The following is a 15,483-nucleotide window of genomic DNA, read 5'->3' on the forward strand; positions in this document are numbered from 1 at the left end:
TTCCCTCTGAGATGTCTGTTGTCTCCACAGCCGCTTGGGCCCCCACGGCACAGCCTCAGTAGCCTGGCCTTTCTTTGGCAGCTTCCCTTCTCAGGGTCTGTGCTTAGGAGAGTCCCTGACCAGGTGGCTCTTCTGTCCCCCTTTCTGGATTTGCTCCTTCCTTCCCACGACCCTACATCCGTCCTCCCTTGGACCCCCACCGGACCTTATACCTCCCACTTAAGACCCGTGCCTCTTCCCTCAGATCCTGGGCTGCCCCCAACAGACGCTGCGTCTCCTCCATCGGACCCTCCCCTCCGGTGCTGCAGGAACCAACGGACGGACGGACGGCCAGCCACGCATGGACTTCCCCAGTAGCCAGGCAGTACTCGGTGGCTGTAACGGACAGGCTGGCATTTCTCTCCGGGTCGGCCCCACCAGAGCCTGAGAATTCGACTCGGTAGGATTCATCTGTCTCTCCGTGTCACTGACACTTTCCTGGCTTTGGCCCAGAGCTTCCACGCTGCAGGAAGCCACCGGACCCTTTGTGGCCATCTGCCCCTGTCAATCTCCCTCCTCCTCGGGGACCGCCAATCACGCTGCGGGCTCTTTATTTCCTTATCAGTAGCCAATCAATGTGGCTCTCTAACGGCCTCCACAGTGCCTTGGGCTGCTGGGCATTGTGGGGTACCCTACTCTGCACTCTCAGAGCCAGCCAACAAGGTTGTCTTCTCCCCCTGCCTCAGCGTCCCTCTCTGTAAAATGGGTCTCTGGGATACCCAAAGGGCTCAGCTAAGTACCCTCCAGGCGTCAAGCTGCACACCTCTGGCATACTCCCAAGACCTCAGCTTGCCTGTCAAGGTAGCTAATGGTCTCTTCTAATGATTGATGTATTTTTATGTGACTGATTGTGTTTTGCCTGTGTAAGGGTGTTGGATCCCCTGGAACAGGAGTTACAATTGTTAAGCTGTCACATGGATGCTGGGAATTGAACCTAGGTCCTCTGGAAAAGCAGTTGTGGTTGGTGGTTTGTATATGCTTGGCCCAGTGAGTGGCAATGTTAGAAGGTGTGGCCATGCCAGGCAGTGGTGGCGCACGCCTTTGATCCCAGCACTTGGGAGGCAGAGGCAGGCGGATTTCTGAGTTCAAGGCCAGCCTGGTCTACAGAGTGAGTTCCAGGCCAGTCAGGGCTACACAGAGAAACCCTGTCTGGGGGGGGGCAGGGAGGAGGTGTGGCCTTGATGGAGGAAGTGTGTCATTGTAGGGTGGGCTCTGAGACCCTCCTCCTAGCTGCCTGAGGACAGTCTGCTCCTGGCTTCCTTTGGATGAAGATGTAGAACTCTCAGCTCCTCCTGTGCCATGCCTCCTGCCAAGGCAAGGCTGGGGCGCCAGCAAGTGCAGAGGATCCCCTTGTCTCTGCGCTTCCCAGAAGCCCGGGGTGGGTGTACACCGTTGCGCCCAACTCACACATGAGTGCTAGGCAATCAAACTGATCGAGCTTGCCCACACACAGCGTTACCTGCTGAGCCCGCTAGCCTGCAGCCGGAAAGGTTCAGGAATCAGTGCTCAGCCGTGTCTCAGTCCAGAGTTACTACAGCATGTGCCGGAGCCGAGACCCACCCGAGAGCCTGCCCACTGCCAACCAGTGCTGCCTCCCTCGCAGCAGGCTCTCCACCCGCTCCTGAGTCCACTTCCTCAGTGAGACACACACCGGGCCGCAGACTTGATGTTACTTTATTTTCCAGTTCAAAGCTACTATCATGGGTCTTCAGAGTTATACAAATGACAGTTACAAAAAATAAAAGACCGAGACACCCAGAGTGAGATGCATGATGTGGGGGAGTCGGTGGAATGGGGGGTACTTGGGAAAGGGCCCCCTGAGGTTTTACTCCAGGGCTCCCAGGGAGGGACACATCTGGCTTTCTCCCGCCCAGGAGCCCCGAGGTGTCTGGGAAGACGGGGAGCACCAATCACAGAGCCAGGGCTGGGGTGGACAGGCAGGAGGGAGGGAGGGAATCCCCTGGGGAGGCAGGGACAGGTGCCAAGCATCTCCCCCCCCAAAACCACTCACAGCTACAACCAACAGGGCAGGCTTGCCTAGGGACTTTCAACAGTAACATTTCCTTAAAAAAAAAAAAAATACTGATTTGGTCATTTTTCTGCTTCCAGTCAGGCCAGGGGAAAAGGAATGAGGTGGGAGAAAGCCACGCCCATCCAGATGTGCAGGAGCGACCCTACCAGGCAGTGCCACCTAGCTAGCTTTGAGTAAAAGGGCCAGACACGAACGCTGCAAAATGTGACAGACTGCCTTCCCGCTGTGGTCCAAAAGAACACTTGTGGGCAGGGGCAGGCAGGCCGCGCCCGACTTCCGCCCGGCCAATAGGCTCCCCTCCAGATGCTGGGGCCAGAGCAGGTGCACCAGAGAGGGGTGGGGCTGGGGGTGGGGTCTTCCAGTTACAAGCTGAGGGTAACTCCCTAGGCCCTGTAGCTTTCTCCTAGACCATTTCCTGGGGGAAATAAGGCTCAGAGTTGACTGAGGTCAGAAGAAAGGCGCCAGAGTGCCCCATGGAAAGAATACAGAGAGGGGGAAGCAGGGTCCCTCCCAGGGACAGTCTGCAGCCACCAACCCACGGGGAGCAGAGAGTTAGGGAGAAGGGGTCCACAGAGGGCGACGGGCAAGGGCACCGTGTTCTCTTGGGTTTCCAGTTTGAAAGGCAAGGGGGCTTGACACCTGCTGCAGGGCCACCCGGTGAGTAAGGACGGTAAGAGGGACTATGGAGCGGCCTGCAAGAGGGCAGGTGACCCTAGTACTCCCAGAGTGAGGAGGGGTCGATAGTCTCCGCGCAGGCCTTCAGGACCCCGGCATGGTCCCCCTTCAGGTAGCGGCCGCCCACCTTGATAGCCACCTTATTGTAGTCACAGAACTCAAGGAAGAAGTCCACGGGGGTGTCACTGCTGCTGGTAACCGAGGAATCGCTCCCCACCGTCCAGTACTTGCCCGTGGAGTCTGAGGAGGGACATGACATGTCAACCCCACCTCATCGGGCCCCAAAAGGATTACTACTCCCTTCCACTGTCAGCCTCCAGAACTGGGCGGGCTCAGCTGGATGGGAGGCACAGTCCCGTAATCCAAATACTCAAGAAACTGAAGCAGGAGGATTACCTAGATTCAAGGCCACCCTGGGAAATTTACTGACGTGCCATCTCACACTACAAAACATAAGAGGACTAGGCTAGGGGGCACATGCCTCTAAATCCAACAATTTGGAGGCAGACAGGTACATCTCTGGTCTACAAAACAGTTCTAGGGCAGCTAGGGCCACAATGAAATGAAACAAATAAACAAACAAACAAAAAGAAGGATGATTACCAGCAGCAGAGCCCCTGCCTAGAAGCTCTGAGTAAGGAACTGGGGGCGTGGCTCAGTAGTAGAGCTCCTGCCTAGAATCTCCCGAGGGGCTGGGGGCATGGCTCAGTGGTAGAGCCCCTGCCTAGAATCCCCCAGGGAGGGGCTGGGAGGCGTGGCTCAGTGGGAGAGCCCCTGCCTACAATCCCCCAGTGAAGGGTTGGGGGCGTGGCTCAGGGGTAGAGCCCCTGCCTAGAATCCCCCAGAGAGGGGCTAGGGGCGTGGCTCAGTGGTAGAGCCCCTGCCTAGAATCCCCCAGAGAGGGGCTAGGGGCATGGCTCAGTGGTAGAGCCCCTGCCTAGAATCCCCCAGTGAGGGGCTGGGGCGTGGTTCAGTGGTAGAGCCCCTGCCTAGAATCCCCTAGTGAGGGGCTGGGAGGCGTGGCTCAGTGGGAGAGCCCCTGCCTAGAATCCCCCAGTGAAGGGCTGGGGGCGTGGCTCAGTGGTAGAGCCCCTGCCTAGAATCCCCCAGAGAGGGGCTAGGGGCATGGCTCAGTGGTAGAGCCTCTGCCTAGAATCCCCCAGGGAGGGGCTCGGGGCGTGTCTCTGTGTTCAGTCTACAGCACTGTAAGAGGGGAGTCATGCCTTGCCAAGGCCACAGGCAGCACAGGACTCTGACTCTGACTGACACCTCTGGACCGCTGCTGTCTGTCCTCTCACAGGTTTTGGTCCCACAGCCAAGAAGAAATATCCTTATCTTCCATCTGCTCCCCGTCCCCTTTTTTTGTCTGTTTTTTGAGACAGGGTTTCTCTGTATAGGCATGGCTGTCTTAGTAGAACACATTCTGTAGACTAGTCTGGCCTTTAACTCAGAGCTCCACCTGCCTCTGCCCCCTGAGTGCTGGGATTAAAGGCCTGTGCCACCACCACCCGGCTCCATTTTCTTTTATCTTTGTTCTCTTTCTTTCTTTCTGAGATGATTCTTGGGGCTGGGGATTTAACTCAGTGATAGAATGCTTGCCCAACAAGCTCAAAGTCCTGAGTTTTGTCAACACCAAAAAAGAAAAAATAATAATTCTCCTGTCTCAGATTCCCAGATTGGAGCCACGACCATTCTCTCTAGCTCCTTCCCACCTTCTCTGTCTGCCCAGGACAGGCAGAGGAAAAGATCTCTCTATAGACAAAGGGTGGTGGGGAGGAGGGACTGCCCCAGGGGGCCATAGGACACCTGTTCCCTAACGGTGACTGAATGGCTGGGAGCGTCCCCACCCAAAGAACTTACCTTTGATGTTGTAGGCGCCATCATTGAATTCTAGCTGGAAGACATCATAACTGGACCGGTTGGCATCCAGAGTGCCCGTGACCTTACGGCAGCCGATGAACCCATGCTCCCCACGGAACACAATAATGGGGCGATTAATGAGCTTCATGAGGAAGAGCTCTGAGTCACCTGTCACACACAGGGAAAAAAAGAGGCCATTGGGCTTCACAGCAACAAGGATGGGCCAGCCAGGGTGTGGCTCGGAGGGGGGTACCAAGAAGCTAAGGGTCACAGACTGCCAGCCAGAGGGCGCGCCAGCTTACGGGGATGCCCTGCACACAGGGAGGTTCACTACGGGGTACTAGGAAAACAGGCTTGGGGTGTGTGCCCCCATGTGGCTACCTGCTGTCTCCACAGAGGCGGCCAGCTGACCGTTCTTCTTGGCGGTCACAAACTTGCCGTTGGACGCTCTCAGAGTGATCCGGCGGTCACACCACTCGATGTCAAAGTAGCAGCTGGCGTTCCTGAGAAAGAGAAGAGGGGTGGGCAATGTGGCAGCATCAGGCGGGCTGCCCGGTCCCGGGAGACGAGACAGGCCAGGTGACTGAGGGCTGGAGGGTGTCACTCACTTGGTGGACGCGGTGGACTGCACACCTCCGGTGGCCGTCAGCGTCCAGTACTTGCCCGTGTGGGTGCGGAAGGCACACTTTCTTGTGTCCCGGTCGATCTCTAGCTGGAAGGTCTCCTGATCGGTCTCTTCGTCCTGATTGGCCGACAGGTCCATTCCTGCAGAGAGAGACCCAAGACAGTGAGGCTACTGCGCGACCCTTGTCTCACCCATATTCCAGGATGCCACAGGGCAGAGGCTTCCTAAAGTATGGCTTAGATCCCTCGGTGGTAATCCTGGGTAGTGGGCAGGATCAGGCTAGCAGGTCAGCCAGCAGCCAAAGCTAGCCAGGGTCTCACCACTCGGGAAACTGAAACGGCAGGCTAGCTGTGAGTTCTGAGACCCCCCAGGCTCTCAGTAAGACTCTGTCTCAAAAGAAAAAAGAGGGAGAGGGGCACTGAAGAGATGGTTTGGCCATAAAGTATTAAATTCAGATTGCTAGGAATCATGTAAAAGCCAGGCATGGTGGCATGAGCCAATAATCCTATCACAGGATTACTGTCTGTGATTATAAGCCAAGACAGATGGCGGCCTGGCCCTCAGTGGCCAGTCAGCTTAGCTGACCACGGGGTCCAGGCTACTGAGCGATTCTTGTCTCAAAGTAGACAGCAGACACTCAGGAGACAGAGGCGGGTGGATCTCTGTTGAGTTCAAGACCAGTGTGGTGAGTTCTAGGACAGCTAGGACTACATAGGGAGACTCCATTTCTTTTCCTTTCTTTTTGTTTGTTTGGTTTTTTGTTTGTTTTTCGAGACAGGGTTTCTCTTTGTAGCCCTGGTTGTCCTGGAACTCACTCTGTAGACCAGGCTGGCCTCGAACTCAGAAGAAATCCTCCTGCCTCTGCCTCCCGAGTGCTGGGATTAAAGGTGTGCGCCACCACCGCCCAGCTCTTTTTGGTTTTTGAGACAGGGTTTCCCTGGGTAGCCCAGGCTGCCTTGGAACTCAGAGATCTGTCTACCTCTGTTTTAATGCTGGAATGAAAAGCATGTGTCACCATAGCCTAAACTCCATCCCTGCCCAGAGCCCTCCCCCAAAAATATGTAGAATGACCTAAGACAACACATATGATATTGATCTCTGACTTCCATGTTAGGAGTGTACACAAAAACAATAAAAACAGGATATGCCAGGCATTGTCCCAAGTTCAAGGCCAGCCTGGGATACGTAAGACTCTCTTTAAAAAAAAAAAATCTGGGGATTTAGCTCAGTGGCGGGTTTCTTTAAACTCTAGTGCCCAAAATGGCAAGGAGGAAAGGGGGCAGGAGAGGAAGGAAGTCTTCAAACTTCAAAAAGAGCCACCCACAAAGATGTTCTAAGGCCAAGCAGAACTCTCCTGTGACCCCAGATCGAGTCTTAAAGCCTGGTTCCAGTTAGGCAATGCTACCGTTATGTAACGAATGGCCTGGTTTTGTAGCTACAGATGGAGGCGTTTCCGGATAAGACAGCCCAGTGTCGGGAATTTGCTTTAAATACAACTAAAACCATTGAATAAACACACAGATGGCGCTGGTTCTGCAGAATGTCACATGGCAGCGTGCTGGTAAAAGGGGGCTCGTTACCCCGCTTCCTGTAGTGGGTATGTGTAAAAGTAAAAGAATAAAGTATGAGCCAGGCACCGCGACCCACGCCTGCCATTCCCACCAAGCAGGAGGTCGACGTTAGCCACGGCTATAACTCGGTGGACATGCAAAGTCCTGGGGTCCATCCCAGAACTGCATAAAAGGGTGTGGTGGAGTGGTCCTGCAATCTTAGTACTTGGTTACCAGAGGCAGGAAGATCCTAAGTTCAAGGCCAGCCTGAGCTACATGAGCCTTCGCTCCATGAACACACACACACACACACACACACACACACACACACTCACTCAGGGTTGCAGGCCATCGAGATGGCTCATGGGGTAAAAGTATCTGCTTCTAAACCTAACCACCGGAGTTCTGTCCCTAGGACCACCAGGGCAGGAGAGAACTGACTCCGACCGCCCTCCACAGACAAAAATAAAAACAAAAGTAATAACCTTTCTTTAAAGAGAAGGCAGGCGTGGTAGCTCATGATAATCTCTAACTAGCACTCAGGAGGCAGAGGCAGGTGAATGTCATTTGAGTTTGGGTGAGTTTGAGGTCACCTTAGTTTACATAATGAGTTCTAGGCCAGCCAGAGTTATATATATAAAATAAGTAAGCCAGGCGGTGGTGGTGCACGCCTTTAACCCCAGCACTCTGGGAGGCAGAGCTAGGCGGATTTCTGAGTTCGAGGCCAGCCTGGTCTACAGAGCAAGTTCCAGGACAGCCAGAGCTATACAGAGAAACCCTGTATGAAAAAAAAACAAATCCAAAAATCCAAAACTTAATAAATAAATAATATAATAATAAAATAAATAAAATAGAGAGGAGGTTGAAAATATAGCTCACTGTAAAGTTTTTGTCCAGCATTGTGGAAGGCCCTGGATTATTCTACCCCTAATACCAAACACACACACACACACACAGAGAGAGAGAGAGAGAGAGAGAGAGAGAACACATGTTCCTTTAGAAAACTCAAAAAGCGTAAGAATGAAGTCATACTTTATCCCTGCCCCCACCAGGCACAAACACTAAACGCTGAAGGAACTGAATGCAGCCTTTCCCTGCATGTGGTGACCACGTCCAAACATTAGGTCTTCCTCCTCCTTTCCCTGTTTCTTCTTATATATTTTCTTTAACTTTTAGAAAATTTTCTTATATTTTATATGTTCTGTATGACAGTTTTGCCTGAGTGTATGCGCGGCCTCAGAGGTCAGATCTCCTGAACTGTGGTGAGCCACCCTGGGAGCACTGGGCCTCTGCAAGAAGTGTTCCAGAGCCGAGCAGTGCTGGAGCACACAGTTAACCCCAGCACTTGGGAGGCAGAGGCAGGCTGATCTCTGAGTTCCAGGACAGCCTGGTCTACAGAGTGAGTTCCAGGACAGCTAGGGCTACACAGAGAAACCCTGTCTCGAAAAAACCAAATCAAAAAAAAAAAACAAAAAAAACAAAAAAAACAAAAACAAAAAACAAAAAAAAAAACAAAAAAGAAAACAAAAACAAAAAAAACAAAAACAAAAAAAAACACCAAAAAGCCAAAACAGACAAAAAGCAACTGTCTGAGCCATCTCTCCATCACCGCCCTCCTTTTCATTTTTTTGTTTTTGTTTTTTAAGATTTATTAATCTATGTTATGTATGTGAGTACAGTCATTCTCCTCAGATGCACCAGAGGAGGGCATCGGATCCCATTACAGATGGTTGTGAGCCTCCATGTGGTTGCTGGGGATTGAACTCAGGACCTCTGGAAGAGCAGTCAGTGTTCTTAGCCACTGAGCCACCTCTCCAGCCCAGTGTCTTGTTTTGACACAGGGTCTCACTGTGTATCCTATCCTGGGCTACCTTTGAAGTCAGAGACCCCCCTGAGGTGGAATTACAGGGTTATATAGCACAGCTTGCTAACTTCTTGCTACAGTTACACTACTGGGTTTCCACATGACCTCACTGAGCTGGGATCTTGGGTCCTAACAAGATAAACAGTGTTTCAAGGATCCTGGATTCTAAGGGTATCCTCAGCATGAACGCAGTATACACTGCAGGTTTCAGTTGTCTTTAGGCATCCTTAGGAAGCAGAACCTGGGGCGGGCGGAGGTGGCGCACGCCTTTAATCCCAGCACTTGGGAGGCAGAGGCAGGCGGATTTCTGAGTTCAAGGCCAGTGTGGTCTACAGAGTGAGTTCCAGGACAGCCAGGACTATACAGAGAAACTCTGTCTCAAACAACAACAACAACAACAACAAAAAGGAAGCAGAACCTGGCAGGGGATGGTAGATACCACCTTCAGCCTTGCCCCTAGGAACCCATCCTTACTTGACACTCCACCCAAGAGAGTGCCAGTACCACCCTGACCCAACTGACTATCTGTGTGGTCAATGCCAAAGGCTCTGACCCCTACCTCACAAAGCAGAAAATGGAGCTCAGAGGTGGCAGACTTTGGCCCAAGGTCATCCAGCGAGACCTTGGCTTCGGGAGAGGGGATGAGGCCTGGCCGTGTCTGAGCTCTCCCCTTCGGGATACATGTCCCCTTTAGCAGACATGGCTTCCACGGTGGGTCCCTCAGGACCCTGGCTGGGTCCCTCCACAGGATCTACCACTGAAGCAGGAGGAGGGTGGGAAGGCCACCCCAAGGCCACACACAGCTCTGGGCTGTAGTCTGCTCCACCTTCTCAGGCAGAAACGGCTCTCCCGCTCCTGGCCCACACTAGGGGCAGCTAAACATTCAGAGGACAGTTGGCCACACATATGCAAGGTGTCACCCACTGTCCCCTCTGCCTGCCTGTAATTGAGATGCCATGTATGGGGACAGGTGAGTCAGAACAGCCACACTCGGTGCCAGAGAACCTAAATGACCCCAACCTGATCAAACCATGCCCACCATAGAGGGTAATGGAACAGGCAGGGAAAGACAGCATTGGCACCACCGTGGGTCCCAATCACCCACTCAGGCCCTTGTTGCCAAGCCTTCAGAATTCTTTCTCCATATCCCAGCTGTTTGAAGGAGAAAATGGATTCCCACAAGTTGTCCTCTGAGCTCCATGTGGGTGTTGGGGCTTATGCCTACACACACACACACACACACACACACACACACACACACACTGATAAAGGTAATTAGATTAAAAATGTATTTTTTAAAAAAAGAAAGAAAAGCCGGGCAGTGGTGGTACATGCCTGTAATCCCAGCACTCTGGGAGGCAGAGGCAGGCGGATTTCTGAGTTCGAGGACAGCCTGGTCTACAAAGTGAGTTCCTGGACAGCCAGGGCTACACAGAGAAACCCTGTCTGGAAAAAAAACAAAAAACAAAAAAAACCCACAAATCCAAAAACCCAAAGAAAGAAAGAAAGAAAGAAAGAAAGAAAGAAAGAAAGAAAGAAAGAAAGAAAGAAAGAAAGAAAGAAAAAGAAAGAAAGAGAGAAAGAAAAGCTGGCTTTGCAGGTGTGGCTCAGTGGTAGAACCCCCATTGAGGGGCTGGGGCGTGGCTCAGTGAGAGAGCCCCTGCCTAGAATCCTCCAGGGAGGGGCTGGGGCGTGGCTCAGTGGGAGAGCCCCTGCCTGTCACTCACACAGCCTCAGGTTTTATCCCCACAGTCCCACAAATAAAGGAAATCCCCCCCTCAAGATGGTGGCACACGCCTTTATTCCCAGCACTGGAGACCAGCCTGGTCTACATAGAAATTCCAGGGCTACACAGAGAAACCCTGTCTGGAAAAGAAAAGGAAAGAAAAAAGAAGCCCCTCTCAGCAACTCCAGCATCCAAGGAAGACCATCAAGGGGAGGCCAGGAGCCTGTGGTGGCCCATGCCTGTCATCCCAGCCAGCACCCTGGAGACTGAGGCAGGAGGATGGAGAACTGGAAGCCAGATGGGCTACAAGACAAAAACTAAAAATAAGGTGGGCGGGATAAAGGAGCCGGAGCTTCCCAGCACGCTAGCGTCCCTCACACAAAGGGGAGGCCCTGGCCCAAGACACCACGCGCCCTGAGTTCAAGACAGCATGGTGCTGTGGCATACACCAGCCTGCAACCTCCCGGTACCTCTGAAAAAATGAGACATTCATACAGAGGACGAAAAGGGCCTCGCCCCAGCCACCATCCGGGTCTCATTTCCAGGTACTGGGACAAAGGGGCCTGGTGCATCTACTTTTTGATAAAGAGACCATTGAGGCACCAAAGGTGAACTCCAGGCACCCTTAGATGAATGCCTTTCTCCTCTCTCTGCCTCAGTTTCCCTCTCTTGCCAAAAAGGATCACCTCTCAGTTCTGTTGGGACCATGAAAGGACATGAGGGCCGGTTGCCAAGGAGATGCTGAGTCCTCCCACCTCAGCAGGAAAGGGAAGTTAGCCCCCTTCTTGAATGGGCCCTCTAAGGCTCAGCCAGGGGGAAAGGCCCCACTTGGCCTTGGAATCACATTGGAGCTGCGTTGCTATGGTAACAGATTTTCTGTGGGTTTTTTTTTTTCAGCAGCGGCAGCAGCAGCACAGAAAACCTGAGTCACAGGCTCCTAGGAGCCCACGGAGGGGGCGTGGCTGTCTTCCAGCTTCCTAGGTGGCTCTGTGGTGACTCAGAGGGTCCTCGAACCCGCAACCCCCTTCCTGTTCTTAGCTGTTTGCCAGATTCCCTTGAGTTGTTCGAAATAAGCAAACCCCACAACCCAGAAGGAGGCTGAGCTTAGAACCCTCCAGGACTTCACCTCCCAAAGTCGTACAGTGCTCATCAAAACCAAGCCACCCCTTGCACCAAGAGGGGAGCTGTCAGATAGCCTACAGAGCCCAGCCTCACAGGTCAACTCTTCAGCCAGCCTCCCTAGAAGTGGTGGGGAGAAAATCCTTTGAAAGCACAGAGCCCAACATGTAAACCAGGATGGGCAGTGTGGGGAGTCACAGCACGGGGTCTCCTGAGCCAGCAGGGGCTTGTGAGGGTCAGGAGGGACAAGGAGGAAAAGAATCCCGCCCCCAATCCTGCTCTCATGGGAGTTCCACTTCCCGGGAACACAGTCTGGCTCAAATACCTCTGCTTTACAGATGGGGAAACTGAGGCCGGGGAGCAGGAAGCAGCAACTCTACATGGATGATTCACAACCCCAGATCGCGCCTTCCCTCCCCCTATTCCTGGCTAGCAGCTCTCAACACGTGTTTCCCGAAGCCCAACCCCGCCTCCCTGCCACGCAGGCCTGCCCAAAATGGCCTCTCCACCCCCCCCACCCGGCACACCCACCCGGCAGCAGCTCATCCTCCAAAAGCCCGGGGAGGAGTTGGCTGACATGGGAATGAGACTTGGACCCAGACATGTGAGGGCAGAAGAGGTCTAACTGTGACCCCAAGTTCCCTTCTGGTTCTCAGCCCTTCAGCTCCTCCCATTTCCGCCCCCTCCTGCCGCATCAGTGTGAATCAGGCACAATCGCGGCACCCTCAGAGAAGGGTACCTGTCCAGGCTCGCAAAACACACCCTCTAGCTCCTTCCAGCCCCCAAGGGCCTAAGTCACCCGTGCCTTGCCTAACCTTCCCCGGGGCACAAGCCTTGGACACAGCTCTGTGAGCAGAGAGCTGGTCCCTGGAGGCTAGAGAGTTACCCGGCATCTGCAGGGTTCCCCAATCTCAACCATCCTCCTGGATGCGCAGGGCTCTCTCTGGACCTCCCTGCCTCTGGGCCTTTGCTGTGGCCCTTGCCTGCAAGGCCAGTCCATAAACTTGGTGCACGCTTCTTTCTATTCACTCTCCAGGTGGGCAGCTCTTGGGTCCTTCTAAAGGATCCCAGATCCTTATAATCTACTACCCCGATCCTGTAGCCCCAATTTTTCTCTTTATATGCCAGTCACAACCCCAAGAGACGGTCACTGCAGCTTGTATCTCAATGTTTGCTAAACAGGTGGGAACTCTGACCCCCTTGCCCAGCAGTGTGAAACAAGAGAAGCTATAGGTGTGTGTGTGTGTGTGTGTGTGTGTGTGTGTGTGTGTGTGTGTGTGTAAAATGAGAGAACATTCTGGAATCAAGTACACCCAGTACTGCATGTTGCTGACTTACTGTGGAACAGTAAGCAAAAATGGTTGCACCTTTCTGAGTGTTAATTCAGCCAAACTCAGGCAGGCCCCACCCAAGGCTTTGCCCTCTGCATTGGGGGAGGGGGCTTTCCTCTCCACAGATTGGCTGCCACCCAGCTGTCTCCAAAGCCTGGGGTCCAATTTCTCAAGGAAGCGAGATTTCACAAGCCCCTGCCAGCAGGCAGCAAAGACCCTTTGGAAAGTAGGGGGTACGCCAGAAAGGAGGCGCCTATTTGCGCCATGCCCATGCCGGTCGGAAATGGCCTGTTGGCCTGCTGGAGGCCCTGAACGGGGACAGATAGAGTTGCAAACGATTGTCCCCATCCAGAGAGGCCTTGGGGACCGGTTCATTCGAGGGTAGAGGCTTTCGGAGGGACATTCCGCCGAGTGCCGGACCGCGAGGCGTGCACGGGAGGGCAGGAAGGGCGCCTGGCGCTCAGCCACCCGCGCCACGCCGCCTGCCAGCCGGGGTGCGAAGGAAGAGCCAGGCGGCTTCACTCCGCGCCTCCTCACTGAACCCTGGACCAGGGACAACGCCTGGAGGGTTGGGGGTGGTTCCTCCGCAGAGGGACCCGCCTAAGCCGATCCCCTCCCCCAGCTCCGCCGCATCTGGTTTTCCCATCTGCAGAGCCTTAGCAGGACAAAGGGGACGAGGGAGGGCCCAGCCGTGGCGACCCGCCCCCCTGCTCACAAAGGCCGCGGCCCGGAGCGCCAGGCCCAAGCGAGGGGAGGTGGGGTGGGTGGGGGAGGGGAAGCCCTTGCGGACAACCCCCCCAACACCAGTCTCAGGGCCGACCCCGCCCAGCACACCCCGCCGGGATCAAAAGCCCCTCCAACCCCTTCTATCTCGCCAGTTAAGGCGGGGAGGGCAGGGGTGACTGTTCCCTGGCTCTCCAGCCAAAGGCCCGCGAAACCGGAGAGGAAATGGACAAGGGGAGTGGGGGGAGGGGGTACGGGGGGAAACCCTTCCTCTCCAAGACCTGGGACAGCCTATCCTAGACGATCGGCTCCCGAATGGGGATGGCTCAGATTGGGAAGGAAGAGGAAACAGAGACGGTCTAAGCTAGGTCTAGGGAGTCCCACGCCCCCAGCCAGGGGTGGGGGAGGTGGACAGTATTGCTTTAGGATGTGCTAGGCCGTTCCCCCCACCCCGCGTCACCTTCTCCCAGCAGAAGAAGCCCACGTCCCGGACGGAGGGGGTGCTACATGCCTTTAATCCCAGCACAAGAGACAGAGACAGGAAGATTTCTGTGAGTTCAGGGCCAGCCCGGTCTACACAGCGAATTCCAGGATAGCCAAGGCTATATAGTGAGACCAGGTCTTTCTAAATAGAAGCCCACCTCCCCATGGCAGAGCCCAGAGGCCAGTGAGCCTAAAGAGAACCCGGGAGGAGATAGGATGCAGGAGTGCAGAGATGCTTTTGTGCACTGGGTCGGGACCCAAGGGAGAGGACATGTCCCCAACTCACCCTGGCGCGTGGACACGTTCCTCTCGTTGGCCGCCTGCAGCACCACCTGAGCGCAGCTCTGTTCCAGGGCGAAGAGCTCATCTTTGCCCACCTTGGTGGCCTTGCCAGCTTTGAGGGTGCCGCTGGGCCCGGACGGAGCCAGGTAGCGACCTTCGCAGTCGCGAAAGGCCACCTTGCCGGAGCGGAACTCCAGCGTGAAGCCCGTGGCGGGCTCGGGCCGCGCCACAAGGCGCCCGTCGTGGCGCAGGAAGCGGTGGTCGGACGTCTGCACGCTGTAGCGCTGGTCCTGGAAGGCCAAGGTGATGAGCGAGTCGACGCCCCAAGGCACGTCGCGGTCTACCGCGATCTCATCGGCCGGTCGCGCGCTCAGATGCGCGTAGCGCTTGCGGGTGACGCTGTAGATGTTGACCTGCGGGTGCATGGCGATGTGCACGCTCCACTTCTCGGCCGGCGACACGCTCTGCGCGAAGCACGACAGGCGGTCCTCGGTGCCGCCGAAGTAGCGCCGGTGCGCCTCGGACTGCAGGGACCAGCGGCCGTCATCGTGCGCCACGACGAGGAAGCGGCAGTCGCCGTCGGGCACCTCGCGCTCGCAGGTCACGTTGCCGTCCTTGTCGGCGGCCAGGTAGCGACCCAGGTGGCTGCGCAGACACACGGCCGCGCTGCCCGCCTCATCCGGAGGTTGCTCCAGCGTCCAGATCTGCTTCTTCTTCAAGCTACTAGCCGATGCGTTCACCTTGAACCCGAACGCCTCGGCTGTCAGGTACTTGTTGCCGCAGCTGATGAGCCCGAACTGGATCTGCACAGCCTCGGCCGTGCCGTTGGCGGTCATGGTGGCGGAGGGCGGCCCGGTGGCCCCGGGAGCTTGGGTGGCTGTGCCCGACCTCCTTTGTTCAGCACGGCTTAGCCCGCTGCAGCTCTCCACAAAGCCAGCCCGGCGGCGCCCTGGGTTTTATAGGCGGATGACGTCATCGTGTTAGGCCACGCCCCTACCCGGGCCTGCCAGGGGAGGGGGCTCTGCTGCGCGCGCCGGGGCCCATGCGCTTCCCGGGCCGTGTTTTTCTGGGGTTTAAGACCGGGTCTCACTCTATAGCCCAGACTAGACTTGAAGTATATGTGTGGTTCAGGCTGGACTCGAACTCATAGCCATCCTTCTGCCTCTGGCCTATT

General features: G+C 55.2%; 1 protein-coding gene and 1 long non-coding RNA gene across 2 annotated transcripts; one reads left to right on the forward strand and one right to left on the reverse strand.

Moving 5' to 3' along the window:
* The first annotated feature begins 12 nt into the window (after nucleotides 1-12).
* On the forward strand, nucleotides 13-2,043 carry LOC127672800 (uncharacterized). Its single transcript, XR_007975019.1, has 2 exons — nucleotides 13-123; nucleotides 245-2,043. It is a non-coding gene; the product is annotated as an uncharacterized LOC127672800 (long non-coding RNA).
* Fscn1 (fascin actin-bundling protein 1) lies at nucleotides 1,698-15,252 on the reverse strand. Its single transcript, XM_052168171.1, has 5 exons — nucleotides 14,314-15,252; nucleotides 5,215-5,371; nucleotides 4,988-5,109; nucleotides 4,607-4,774; nucleotides 1,698-2,986 (listed from the first exon to the last, which is right to left on the reverse strand). Exons 1-5 carry the CDS (start codon nucleotides 15,143-15,145, stop codon nucleotides 2,784-2,786), a joined length of 1,482 nt encoding a protein of 493 aa, XP_052024131.1. The 5' UTR covers nucleotides 15,146-15,252; the 3' UTR covers nucleotides 1,698-2,783.
* Nucleotides 15,253-15,483: the final 231 nt, after the last annotated feature.

This window comes from Apodemus sylvaticus, chromosome 22, assembly GCF_947179515.1.
Source record: "Apodemus sylvaticus chromosome 22, mApoSyl1.1, whole genome shotgun sequence".
In the NCBI taxonomy this organism is placed as follows: domain Eukaryota; kingdom Metazoa; phylum Chordata; class Mammalia; order Rodentia; family Muridae; genus Apodemus; species Apodemus sylvaticus.

Excerpts from the sequence above, each read along its gene's own strand:
- Fscn1 (XM_052168171.1), bottom strand. The coding sequence starts at position 15,145 with ATGACCGCCAACGGCACGGCCGAGGCTGTGCAGATCCAGTTCGGGCTC. Across the intron at positions 5,372-14,313 it reads GAACGTGTCCACGCGCCAGG|GAATGGACCTGTCGGCCAAT; the intron begins GTGAGTTGGGGA and ends CTCTCTCTGCAG. Across the intron at positions 2,987-4,606 it reads TGGCGCCTACAACATCAAAG|ACTCCACGGGCAAGTACTGG; the intron begins GTAAGTTCTTTG and ends GTCCCTCCTCAG.